This window comes from Rattus rattus, chromosome 2, assembly GCF_011064425.1.
Source record: "Rattus rattus isolate New Zealand chromosome 2, Rrattus_CSIRO_v1, whole genome shotgun sequence".
Lineage (NCBI taxonomy): Eukaryota > Metazoa > Chordata > Mammalia > Rodentia > Muridae > Rattus > Rattus rattus.
The window spans coordinates 45,855,911-45,869,683 of NC_046155.1; the positions used below are offsets into that span (position 1 = coordinate 45,855,911).

Below are 13,773 nucleotides of genomic sequence, written 5' to 3' on the forward strand. Positions count from 1 at the left end.
AGTACTTGTGAATAGTTGGGATTGGATTTGTCAGTAGTTCAGGGGCGGTTGAATTTTACAGATTATTTCTACCTTTCAGCCATTCCTTCACTTGGGCAATATAAACCATTAACAAACATCTGTGGAACTGGAATGTCAGTGGTAGAATGCTTGCCCGGCACATACAAGAGCCCAGCAGCACCGGGGGTGGTGCTGCATGCCTTTAATCTCACCACTTGGGGCAAAGGTAGCAAGATCTCTGAGTTCGAGGCTAGCCTGGTTTACAGAGTGAGTTCCAGAACAGTGAGGGGCTATACAGAGAAAACAAACCTGTCTCGAAAAACAACAAAAAGTAAAACGAAAAGCAAACAAGACAAAACCGTGAAGCAAAAGCCAATGGAGGTTATCAAAAATACCTGTAAGTTAGATGCCACGGAACTACTGGCCTAAAGGTTTAGAAACTTTTTTTTTTTTTTTTTTTCGGAGCTGAGGACCGAACCCCTAGGCAAGCGCTCTACCACTGAGCTAAATCCTCAACCCCAGGTTTAGAAACTTATTATCTTTCTTGAGCTTGACCTTGATGGATGAGAATATCCAGGTGAAGAGAAAGAGTAGGTAAATGCTTTTCAGCTAGTCATTTTCCCCAGGCACTTTTCGTGTTACTCTTTTTATCAATAGTTCCAAGAAATAATTAGACATGTAATATATTAATAATAATGACACAGTCTGATGATTTAATCATTTGTCAAGCTTATCTTAAAATCGTGTGTTAGCACCATGTTAAGCGCTTCTCGGCGTTTCTTAGAGCTTTCATAGGACCCTAGCACCTCAAGGTACCGCGCCTCGGTTTTAAACTGGGTTCCTCCTAACACTAGGGGGAGGCCAAGATCCTTGGGACACTCCCAACACAGGGGCAGGGAGGCGGAGTCTATTGTCAAGTCACGCCTTCCCCACTTGTGACTGGCAAAGACACTAGCCAATGGGTGCCAGGCAAGGGCACGCCGACGCCCCACCCTCTGGAGCTCCCCGCGGTCCCACAGCATCCTCTGGCCGACGTCTTGAAGGCTCCGACTTGGGCGGACGGAGCCTCGTGCGCAGGCGCGGAGTTAGACCTCGCCGTAGCCCCCATCGCCTCGGGGACTCTTCATCCACAGTGGGTCCGCTGGCCCATAGGGGCGCTTTCCCTTCTCTACCCTCCCGGGCTCCCCGCGCGCCCTACGCGCCCCAATGGCGGAGCTGCGGCCTAGCGTCGCCCCCGGCCCCGCCGCGCCCCCGGCCTCTGGCCCTAGTGCCCCCCCGGCCTTTGCTTCACTCTTTCCCCCGGGACTCCACGCCATCTACGGAGAGTGCCGCCGCCTCTACCCTGACCAGCCGAACCCGCTCCAGGTTACCGCTATCGTCAAGTACTGGTATGCTCTGGGCCTCGGGAGGACCGGGGCTGGCCGGGAAAGCTTCGAGCACTGGGGACGAAGTAATTTGCAGAAGTGGGAGGAAGAAAACGGTCCAAGTGCTTGGGAACCAGGAGCTTCCTGATGCTGTGGAAGGAGTTAGGACAGAAGTTGGGAATGGGGACAAAGGGTTAATGGATCCCTTGAGTAGTGAGGGGTTAACCGGGATTAGGAGAACTGAGAACTGGGGGTGTATACAGGAACTGAGGGGGGACGTGTGAGAGCGAACTGTAAACGTGGAGAAAGGAGGGGGCGCCTGTGGTGGGTCATTAGTGGGCTTGGGGGAGCCAGGGGGCGGCTAGAGTGGAATGGGGGGGAGGTAAGGCGGGGCCTGGAGAGCATTTGAGAGGGCTTTGGAGGGTACGAGATCGCGTAGTCTAGGGCGGTCCGGGGACCAGGACGCCTCTGTGGGTTAGGGGGGAGCAAGATGTGAGGGCATTGTGCCTTTGATGCGTGAAGAGTTGAGGAGACAGCCTTCTTTTTTTCGGGACGTTCCCGAACGAACGCTGGAGCTTCTGTCATTCAGTGCGAAGCTGTTGCTCTTGAAGTTTGACAGAGCCGCTCTTCCAGATAAACTTTTTGCTTACTCTGCACACTTCTCTTTCTCCCTGCAGCGCTTGCTTCTGACTTTGCAGCTGCTTTTGCTTTAGGTCGTTAGTTAAGAACAGGTTTCGGGAGGGCCAAGCTTTGGCTCTGGATTGAAGGGGATCGTAGCTTGCCACGAGGTGCGTGATGGAGACCTGAGTGGGCAGGAGGAATGAAGTGTAGCTTGAAGAAGCGCTTCCTGCCTTGCCTTCAGGATTTCAGCCGAAGTTTAAAGTTGCCCAGTAACGATCAGGTTCCAAACGGGCTGGCTGTCCTTGGGGTAGAAATGGTGCTCTCTAATCTCCTATTCTTTTTGCAACCCGTTTCTTCAAGTCAGCCTTCAGACAAGTGTTATGGGACAAGTCCTCGTGGTCTTTCTGGAGCAAAAATAGACTAAGAGATGGCCACATTCATATAGGCAGTCACTGTATTAGATGACCCCTTTCAGTGGATCCCGGAAAATTCCTGGAGCAATGGCTTGGGGAATTGGCAAAAAGTGGATCTGAAGTGGGGGAAGTGGATGTCTTTACAGCTTACACTGCTTTTAAAGCTGAGTCTTTTTCCTATGTAACAACCTCTGATTGCCTCTGGAGATGGGCGACAGGCTATACAGGACTGAGGCTAACTCCCTGTGTCAGTTATGTGCATGATGGGAAGGAAACTGACAGCCGGGAGGACCTGGGGACCAGCCTCGTCTGGGTAGCCAGGAGACATGCCGTCAAGGCATCTGTGCAGGGCAGCCTGTTTCCAGGCTGAAGAGAGTTTCTTAGAGTGCTTCTGAGCGGGAAGCGGCTCTTGCTAACCTAATCACTCATTTCAATTGCACCTCTGTATTAGTTATGATGAACTTGTCCCACGTCATGAGAAAAATGGGGCTAGCCTTGCCGTGCTGTTTGCTCTAATCTTGTGTAAGTGTGAGGGAAAAGTTTCTGTGCAGAATAGGGGGCGCCTGGTTTTATATCACCTACACGGCCATCAAGACAGACTCGAGCATTAGGGGTATGAAACCATTATGCAAAAGACCAAGGGTAATTATACCACTTATTTTTTTTCTACAAGTTTGTAGTGAGGCTGTATCCCCAGAGGTAGACTAGCATGTGATAACAAATGAAAAGACGTGTACAGTACTTTGTGAAGTAAGAAATGCCACCTAGACACGGGAATCTAAGAGGAACCAGCTTAGTAATGGTTCTTTCTAAAACTCATAGGGATTTGCAGAATTGAGATACTGAAGTTTATTGCTGTCCCTTATGTTTAGTATCTTACAGCAGTATGACCCACTAAACTGCTTGCGTCTGGCTATGGGCTTTCTTTGGGGGCTAAGGGGTAGCATTTTAGCTAGTGGTCCCTGGCCACCAGGAATACTCTGACTGAGATTTTCAAGCAAGACAAGATCAAAGTAGGGAGGCAGAGCCTTGTGTCTTATCCTGCAACTACCCTATAGAGAGAAAGAAATCAGGTGTTGAGGGAATTGAGGTAAGGGATGTTCTGGGCCATTGGACTGCATCTCTTCCTAAGTGTAAAATATGATTTTTCCCCCATTCATCTGAGTGCGAGTATAAGGCTAACTTTGCTTGGTTCGTGGCCACTCTGTGACTCTTGTTAAAGCCTCTTCTTGATGTGACCTCTCTTGGGAGACCGGCTGTGGGAGCCACAGCATGCCTGCAAGCAGAACAAGGAGAGGAGACACAGTGCTACTGCCTGTTGCTGCATGGACCTGGGCTGCATCAAGGGCTGTTGGGGATTTGTAGCAGGAAGTTGGAAAGAGTGTGGAGTCTGTCTCTTTTAGGGTTCTACAGCCTTTTCTCTCCTCTATCCATCCCCAAACCATTTCCAAACCCAGCTGGTTATGGGTTTAATCAGATGATTTCGTGAAATCACAGTTAAAGACGTAGAGATCTGTCCCTCTACCTAACTCCCTCAGGCGAGATCCTAAGCTATTTTAGTGACTTTCTTTCTTATGACTTCTATAAATAACTTAGCCTCCCTCCTCCCCCAAGAATAAGGATTTCAACAAAGGCTAGTAACATCCTGGCAAAGAGGATGAAACCAGACTTACTGGTTTTAAAATAGGGTTTGAATTGCATGGTCCTGGCACACTTGCTGGGATCTCTTGTACCATGTCTTTTATTTGGTTGTTAGCTTTTCCTCAGTAGTTTAGCCCACTTGCAGAGTGCGCTCCTGTCCATGTTCCAGGGGCAGGCAAAGGCAAACTCCACTGTGTGGTCTGTGGAGTGGTCCACGTGAGGCAGCTCGAATGCCGAGTTTATAGGCTCAGTGCACACTTTCTGCTAAGGGGTTTCATTGAGGGTGTTTCCCAAGTCGACTGTGTTCTCCTGTCCATTCTGAGGGAGAGCAGGTTTCGTTTGTTGCTGTTGGTTTTGTTTTTTTTTAAAGCACTAACTGCTGAAAGAGCTTTTACTGAATTAAATCTTCAGCTGCCTCTCTGTTGGATTTATGGGGAGATCTAATGTCATCCTTAGGAGCCTCAAATCGTGAAATGTCCCAGCTCTTCCTTTGAGCCAAGTGCCGGCTGCCTCCCTCTTTAGGATGCAGGTGCTCACCGGGCTCAGCCTGGCTCACACTACAGGCCTCCGTGCAGAGCCGAGCTAGCTTGACGTTTGGACCTCATCGCTTGCAGTGACTAAGTTTTGATCTGTGCAGACCAGAAGCTTTGTGTGTACTCAGAAGCAACAACAGTAGAAGGCACAGTACAGTCTTTCAGGAGCTAAGCTGTCTAAGAGAGGGTATGGAGTGGAGGCTGTACTTTCAGGAACGATGCTCCGCACAGTCATTCAACAGAAGCCACTGACTGACGGGTGCATCTCTTACCTTGAAGGCTGGCATGTTGACATAGATAGATGAAGACTCACTCCATCTGGAGTCAGCAACTTGAAACAGGCAAAAGAAAGATGGGTAACCACCAATGTCTGTTTTATTTCTAAAAGAGGCCCTGTCTGTTGGAGGGAAGGGGAGGGAACTTCTTGAACATGCTTTTCCCTTGCTCATCTCTACAGAGATTTTTGCCTCTCTTTAGGTATCTTTCACCATAGCTCCCTCTAGGACGGGGCTTTCAGGTTTGTAGAGCAGAGCCTCTTGCTTGATAGTTCCTGGTTTCCAGGTTTGAAGTGACAACGTGTGTTTTGTCTTTTGCAGGTTGGGTGGTCCAGACCCCTTGGATTATGTAAGCATGTACAGGAATATGGGGAGTCCTTCTGCCAACATCCCTGAGCATTGGCACTACATCAGCTTTGGCCTGAGTGATCTCTACGGTGACAACAGAGTCCACGAGTGAGTGTGTGCCACCTGTCTTTCCTTAACCCTAAGCCTGTTTCTGACGTTTCATTGAATATGTGTGATAATGTTGGTTCTGTGGGAGTAACACTTTTCCATGTCACCACTCTGTTTCCACCTTCTGCCTGTGTTGGCTAGCCCGGAATTGGCTATGTAGGCCAAGCTAGTCTTGAATTTGTGGTGGAGGGGCTTAAGCTGGTCTTGAACTCTCCATCCTCCCTCCCCAGTGGCAGGGGTTGCAGATCTGTGCTGCCAAGTTTGCATTCATCGGTGCTTGGGTTGCCTGCTTCACGTGTTTAGCCCCAGGCTGCTATCTCTGCACTGTGCCTTCTGAAATCTTACCCCTTTCAGGGACAGAGAGATGGCTTAGCCATGGCTGCTCATGCAGAGGACCCAGGGCACCCATGGGGTAGCTCACAACTGTCTTTTAACTCTAGTTCCAGCAGACCCAGGGTCCTCTTCTGGCCTCTGTAGGCAGTAGACACATAAGCAATAGACATACATGCAGCCAAGATACCCGCACACACAAAATAATAGAAAATTAAAAATTTTTTTCTTACTCTCTAATTTCTCTTTATAATCAACTAATACATATTTTAATTCCCATAACATATTTTGATACCAAGTGAAATATAATTAACTTAGTATTTAGTCCTCCAAAATTACAATTAGACTAATTATAAAAGCTAACAACATTTTTTAAATCAGTGATTAGGCACCAGGGACTCTTGTACCCATTTATACATATGTGTCACTAATGAATTTAATTTCAGCACAACACTGTAAAACTACTAGGTAATACTATTCACCCCACTTAGAAATGAGAAAACATAAAGAGCCTCTATAACATAAATCTTTTCTCAGTGGTGTGAGGGCCAAGATTGATTGATTGATTGATTGACTGGGTGGTTGATTCAGAGCCAGGGTTTAGATGTAGACAGTCTGGCTCCTTAGAGGAGATGCCTTTAGGATCACACCCAGGTCCTCAGGCACAGTAGGTGAATGCTGTATCGTGGAGCTCCGTCTTCAGCTAAAGCAGTCTACAGTCTTCAGGTCTTTTGAGACAAGTCCTTAGTATGTAACCACGACATGCCTGGAATCACCACATGAAAGTATTTATTAACACAGCAACATAGAAGATATGAAGAACTACAACAAACTGGGAGGAAAGTTATGATCACTTGCATGAACATGTTATCATCTCCAAAGACATCCTCTACACAGTCTGTACAGAGTCAGGACAAGAGGGGCCTTGCTACTTTTTTGTTTATGTGTTTTTGAGACAGGCTTTTCTGTGTAGAGCTCTGTGTTCTGGAATTTACTCTGTAGACCAGGCTGGCCTTGAATTCACAGAGATCTGCCTGGGATTAAAGGCCTGTGACACGGTCACCTGGCTGAGCCTTGCTACTTTTTCAACTGGCCTAAGCCAAGTACATCACCCAGAAAGAAGACGGATAGTGTAAGAGGTCTCCCTTGTCACTGGGTTCTCTTGCTGCTGCTGTCTTATCGATGAGGAAACTGAGTTACTTAAGCCTTACATCTAGATAATAAAAGGGACTGGAATTTGCATTAGGCTGAGTCCAGAGGTTGAACTCTTAGACCATCCATCCCAAGTCTCTTTACCCACAGGCCCAGGCTAGCTCTTTCTCTTTTGTTAGGTTCAGAGGCCAGGCTGCCTCTCTTCCCTAGCACACATGGGAGGTAGTATCTATGTCTGCCTTCACAGCCTTCCAAATGGGTCAGCAGAAACCTTGGAAATAGACTTAGTCTTGCCTGAGTGGGGACCTTGCTGTACAGTATTTACAGTGGAGATAGAATGATGAAAGCAGATGAGGAAGGAAAGAGACTGTGCCGTGTGCTTTTTTCTATTGGGTTTTAGAGACAGACCTCACTCTGTGGCTAACGCTGGCCTAGAACTCATTGTAATCAAGGCTGACCCATATCCTCTGGAGCTGGAGTTCCGGTGGTTGTGAACCATTCGATCAGGGTGCTGGGAACCTACCTCAGTTTCTCTGGAAGAGCAGGAGTGCTCCAGACAACTCGGTGACAGTGCAATAGTCTTGTAGGTAAAGGCACCTGCTCCAACCCTGATAATGACCTGAGTTTATTCCCCGGAACCCAGGGGGAAGGAGAGAACCAGCTCCACAGTTGCCCTCTGACCTCCATACTCATGACATGGTACAATGTGCATATTCCTCCTCATACACTGTCTCAGCCAGGGTTACTATGTAATGAAACACCATGACCAAAAGCACTTGGAGAGGAAAGGGTTATTCCGCTTATATATCCTGAATCCAAAGCAGGATTTGAGAGAAGTCAAACAGGAACTCAAAACCAGCAGGAACTGATGCAGAGGCCATGGAGGAGTGCTTGCTCCTTAGGACTTGTTCAGCCTGCTCTCTTATAGCACCTGCTCCACCAGACCAAGGTCGTACCACCCACAAAATGCTGGGCCCTCCCAGGTTAATTAATAATTAATTGAGAAAATGTATAACATATAGTGGCACACACCTTTATTTCCAGTATCCAGGAGGCCAGCCTGGTCTATATAATTAGTTCCAGGACAGCCAGAGCTATAGAAAGACCTTTTTAAAAAAAAAAAAAATTCTGTGTGTGTGTGTGTGTGCATGTGTGTGTGCATGTTCGTGTATGCACACATCCACATGCGGAGGCTAGAAGAGGCAGTTGGATCCCCTAGAGCTGGCATTGCAGGCAGTTGTGAGCCATCTGATGTGGGTGGTGGGAACTGAGCTGTGCTTTTCTCAGACAGCAGCAAACACTCTTAAGCATGGAACCATCTCCCCAGGTCCGCTCCCCACCACGAGGACTTCTCGTTACCTCTTAAGTATAGCTCAGCAATGTTGGCTATCCAGGTGGTGAAGTAAAAGCCAGTCTGGTGACCCCATTCCTCTCCATGGTGTTGTGCTATTTTTATTTTTGTTCCTACTGTGTCTCCTCCTAGCATCTTTCTTTCTTCCTCATAGCTTGTTGAGGATAGAGACAGACATTTCTTCTTGCTTGGGGACAGGAGGAGGAGGAAGAGCCCCCTTTGGTAATCCTAAGGTGACATACAATTGATTGTACGGCCATTTTCACCCATGGTTTCTCCCTGCCTCCCATTCACTAGCCGGAACAGGATGAGTGAGAACCATTGTTTGCACCAAACTGCTTGCCATTCAAGCCTGAGGAGCTGAGTTTGGCTCCCCCAGCATCCACAGGAAAAGCTGGGCATGGTGGTGCGCATCTATAATCTTAGCAGGAGGCAAGTGGAGACAGGGAAATGCCTGGAGCTCACTGACTAGTCCGTCTTTCCAAATGGTGTGCCCCAGGCCCAGTGAGAAAGCCTGTTTCAAAAAATTAAAGTGAAGAACAGTAGGGGAGATGCCACACATGTGTACACTGACATGACACGTACATGCACAATACCACACACATGCACAAACTAAAAACAAAGTGAAATGTGGACATTATATATTTTTATTTACACACACACACACACACACACACACACACACACACACACACACACACAGAGATTTGGATGCTGAGAATTGTACTCAGCCCCCTGCCCCATGCTGGGTGCATTTCCTACCACTGAGCTACACTTTGAGTCTAAAAACATAAAAACTATGTCATGGGAGTTCATGGTTTTGACACATATAAACCATGTAGTGCTTACACAGCTCCATTTCACATGCTTATTAATCTTTTATGGTCAAAACATTCCATATCCTTTCTTTTAGCTTTCTGAGAAGTGCCGTGCACTCTTGTTATTTCTAGACAGCCATGATTCAGTTGCACCCCAGTGTTTCTTGAGCTTAGTTTCCATGGCTCAGCTTCTCCCCGTTTTGCCCTTCTGCTCTCTATGGCCCTGCTTAACCACAGGCTCACCCCCATTTCTGTGAGCGTACCAAAAGTCCTTTTCTTTTGTTTGCTTTACTTTTGCTCTTAACTGGTTTTATTTTATGTGTATGGTGTTTTGCCAGCATGTATGTGCACCACTGGTTTGCTGGAGGCCAGAAGAGGGCAGGCCTCAGAGTCCCTGGAACCTTAGTTACAGATGGTTGGGAGCTTCCATGTGGGTGCTGGGACTCAAACCTGCATCCTTTGGAAGAGCAGCTAGTGCTCTCAACTGGCCGAGGCCTCTGTATGGCCCTCGTCTTAGTTTTTTGAAACAGGGTCTCATATACTCCAGACTTGAACTTGTTGTGTTTCTGAGGATGACCTTGGACCTCAGCTCCTCCTGCCTGTCCCGCTGTATGGCCCTATGGGCTTGCATGGTGCTGGGGCTAGAGAACCCTGGCTCTGTGCGTGCTAGGCAGACACGACCAAATGAACTACACCCCTAGCCCAAAGGGTTGTGAAAAGGCCGTTTCTGAAGTTGAAAGATGACGTAGATTCTCCCTTGGAGCAGTAACGGGCGAGCATGAGGATTTTCTAGAAAGGCTACCCACAAATGCCTTCAGTAGAAGAGACTGCTCTTTCCCAGGCCCACACCTGGGATCTGTCAGACATCTGGGCCTCAGCTGCCAAGCGCTGGTTAGAAGCCTGCAGCGCTGGCCTTTTCCTTTGTGGCCAGGCACGCATGCATGGAGTGGAGAGATGTGTGAGGCTGCGGACGAGCCTTCAGTGCCTTTCCCTGAGCATTTCTGTGGCTCCTGGGACCTCTAGAAGCCCTCCCTGGACAGAAAGTTCCAGAGGCCAGAGAAAGGCCTTTGAAGCTACCTAGCTGTAGAGTGTGTTCATGAACCAAGGCCGACTTCCTGGTGCGATTCTGTGAGGCAGTCATCTGTAGAATTATTGGACTGGTTCCAAAGACTGGCTTCATGTGGAATTGCTGCAAATGTTGGCCCTACCCATAGGGCCACACTTCACCACCAGGGGAGAGCGAGGCTGTGCCCTCCAGATGAGACTGGTTGACAGACGTGGCATATTCAAGTGGATGTGGGGTTGTTCTGGTCCTACTTGAGGCTGGAGTTGCACATGGAGGGCTTCCTGTAGCTGCCTTGACTGAGAGCCTTCTCTCCTTTCCTGTTCTTCTTCACTGGACACTGCACCACACGAGTTATTTATTGAAACACTGGCCACAGATTAACTCGGCCACTTGTTAATTAGTGTGGACTCAATCTCCTGCAATTTAGAAAGGCTAACTTTCCTTTCTTGAAACTTGCCTTAAAGGAGCTCTGTAACATGCCCCTTTCTATGCCGGGCTCTTCAGTAGAAACTCAGCCTTTGCTGTGTGTACATGTCTTGGCCTTCCCTCCCAGTGGATCCGAGCTAGCTGCCCTCCCTGGTGTGCCTTACAAGACCAGCTGATGTATAGCGCAGCTGAAGTAGCCAGCTGAAGGAAGGAAGTGCTCTGCCAGCTCAGCAGAAGGCAGGCCGCTCTGAAGCCTGGTCCCTTTGCTTTTATCTCAGAGGTGTTTAGTTTCCCAGTGTCTGCCAGGGCGGGGATTCAGACCACCTGAGAAGAGTGGAAGGTGAACAGGGATAGAGTTCAAGGAGGGGGCCTGGACCTTTTTTTTTTTTTTTTTACATTTTTACTTTTTTTTTTTTTAATTTACATTTGGGGTTGTCACAGATACATTTGCCCCTTTGCACATGTTAGAGGACAGCTTTCATGAATTGTTTCTTTCTCCACCATGTGGATTCCCAGGACCAAAGTGAGTTAGTCAGGCTTGTCAGCAAGCATCTTAACTTGCTGAGCTGTTTCAGCAGCTCACAGACCTCTTATTTTTGTAGTTGCTGTAGTGCTGGGAATCAGACCCAGGGCTTTGAGTATACTAGGCAAGCCTCTAAAACCCCAGGCTCCTAGACCTCGGAGGTGTTCCCTGTCCACCAGAAAAGTGGTGTGGGGTTCTGAGTCTGAGTGCATGTGTGTCCTCTTGCCTGTTGCCTATGGTTATCCTTCTCTGTCGTTTTCTACCTTAGTTCTTTGAGACAAGCTCTCACTGTCTTAGTTAGAGTTCCTATTGCTGTGATGAAGCACCGTGGCCAAAGGCGTCTCGGGGAGGGAAGGAAGGGCTTATGCTCTCATCACAGTCAGAGGTTAGGGGCAGGGACCCAAGCAGGGCAGGAACCTGAGGCAGGAGCTGATGCAGAGGCCATGGTGGAGTGCTGCGTCCTGCCTTATTCCTTATGGCTCCTCACAGGTGGTTCCACCCGCAGCACATCAGTCACTAAGACAGTGTCCCATGGGCCTGCCTTCCCCAGAGCCTATGGAGACGTTTTCTCAGTTGAGGTCTCCTCCTCTCAGATGACTATAACTTGTGTGAAGTTAACATAAGAACTAGCCAGGATGCTCACTGAACCCTGAGCTTGCTATTTCAGCTGCACTGGCTAGCCATTAAGCCCTCAGAACCTACCTGTTGCTTCCTTACCCACCCCATTGGGCCTGCAAGCCTATGTGACTGTGTTCAACATTTCAATGGGTGATGAGGATATGATCTCAAGTTCTCATGGCTGCATAGCAACCACTTTACCCACTGTGCCATCTCCACAACTTATCTGTTTATCTAATTTTTTTTTTCTGAGACAGGATTTCATGTTGTCTCAGAATGAAAACTGTATACCTGAGGATAATCTAGAATCCCTAATCCTCCTGCCTCTTCCTCCCAGGTGCCAGATTATAGGCACTCCCTGAACCAGGCCTGGTTTATGGGATTCTGGGATCAAACCCAGGGCTTCATGGATGCTAGGCTAACACTTAACCAACTGAGTTACATCTTCAGCTCCACACTATGTGTGCACAGTGCTGGGAATCAAACCCATGTTTGTGCACGATAGACATGCATTTTACCAAGCAAGTACATTCCGAGCCTGCCTTTAATATAGTGATTGCCTGCCTTCCTACTTCCCGAGTTACCTGAGTTTGCCAGCACCTTCCTTGTCCAACGTTCCTCTTCTGAAACGCTGATTCTGACCCTTGACCCCTGAGTTCCTTCCTGTGTCCTGCCTCTGAACTGTCCCCATAAGTTGCATCTTCTGTTTCTGTGTCTCAGCTTTGATCTGTGTCCCTGAGGTAAGATGGATGGAGGTGAGTCCTGATGGATGATCTCCTTACCCTTCAAATAACTGCAGCTTGGGACCAAGAGACCTAGAGGCCTCTCAGACCTAGAGACCTCTCAGACCTAGAGACCTGCTGGTGTGCAGCACACACACCAGCAGAGCAGTATCGATCCATCTTTAAAATTCACTACATCAGGACCTGGAGAGATGACTCAGCAGTTAAGAGCTCTTGCTGTTTTTCCAGAGCACCTGAGTTTGGTTCCTAGCTGCCCACAACTCTAGCTCCAGGAGATCCAACACCCTTCTCTGGCCTCCGAGCACACACACATTCAGGGAATACAGTCACAGAAATACATACATACACATAAATAAAATGCTAAATTCACAGCACTGGGGGCTGAAGAGAGTTCAGTTCTTTTTTTTTTTTTTTTTTCTCTTTTTCTTTTTTTTTTTCCGGAGCTGGGGACCGAACCCAGGGCCTTGCGCTTCCCAGGCAAGCGCTCTACCACTGAGCCAAATCCCCAACCCCTGAGAGTTCAGTTCTTATAAGACACTGTACTCCTCCTGCAGAGGACCCAAGTTCATTTCCTAGTATCCATCTCCAGTGCCTTACAATATCACCACCTATAACTCCTGATAACCTGAGTTTGAGTCCTGAAACCTATGAAAAGGTGAAGGGAGAAAACTAACTCTGAGAAGTTGTCCTCTGACCTCCACACACACATGTAATACTATTAATAAAAAATTATGTTCTACTGTGGTCTTCCCTTAAAGGGGAGCTGAGCTCCTATCTCAGAGACCCCATGAATAAGGGAGCTTCTAGGTAGCAAAGAAAGCACTCTGATTCCAAGTCTGTGTAAGCTTGGAGGGTGGATAACCAAGTGGGAAGCTGTGCCCTCAACCTAACTACTCCCTATTGAGTGAAGCAGTGGTTTTCAAACTGTGCCGTACCCTGGTTGACCCTTGTTACAAGAAACATTTGGCTCCATTTTTTTAATGCAAGAGCAGTGGTAGGATAGGGCTGTGTCCCATGAGTGTAGACACTGCCACCTGTGTAGCACCACTCTGGAGGCTCAGAATGATAACCAACTTACTTCTAGAGTGAAAAAGATACCATCAAAATAAATAAAGAGATGTACTTAAATTCAGAGGTATCCTGAACTAGTGGTATGATCACAACTGAGTAAAGTTAACCAGGATGTGCCTGTTAGGGAATTGTCAAGCCGGGATCAGGACAGGGACCAGTTGGACACTGGTGACAGCTGGACAGTGGTTATAGGATCTTGGGTCATCTCTTGAGTCACGGCTTCTATAACCTTATTGTGTATTTCCAGAGTTACCAGGGAAGTCTACAACTCTGTAATGCACAGTGGTGACATCATTTGTTACTGGCTTAGTTGGCAAATTAACATGGTTATACTTCTTGTGTGGTCAGGAATATCTATGTCCACTATTCCAC

The 13,773-nt window shown here is 47.9% G+C and overlaps 1 protein-coding gene across 2 annotated transcripts in view; it reads left to right on the plus strand.

Annotated features, from left to right (window-relative positions):
• Window positions 1–1,007: 1,007 nt before the first annotated feature.
• Window positions 1,008–13,773, plus strand: part of Sufu (SUFU negative regulator of hedgehog signaling) — a 95,177-nt gene continuing 82,411 nt past the window's right edge. For both annotated transcript variants that reach the window (XM_032892128.1, XM_032892129.1), the window contains exons 1-2: window positions 1,008–1,388; window positions 5,169–5,303. In XM_032892128.1, coding sequence (XP_032748019.1) covers window positions 1,207–1,388; window positions 5,169–5,303 — 317 coding nt within the window. In that variant the 5' untranslated portion in view covers window positions 1,008–1,206. The remainder of the gene's footprint in view (window positions 1,389–5,168; window positions 5,304–13,773) is intronic.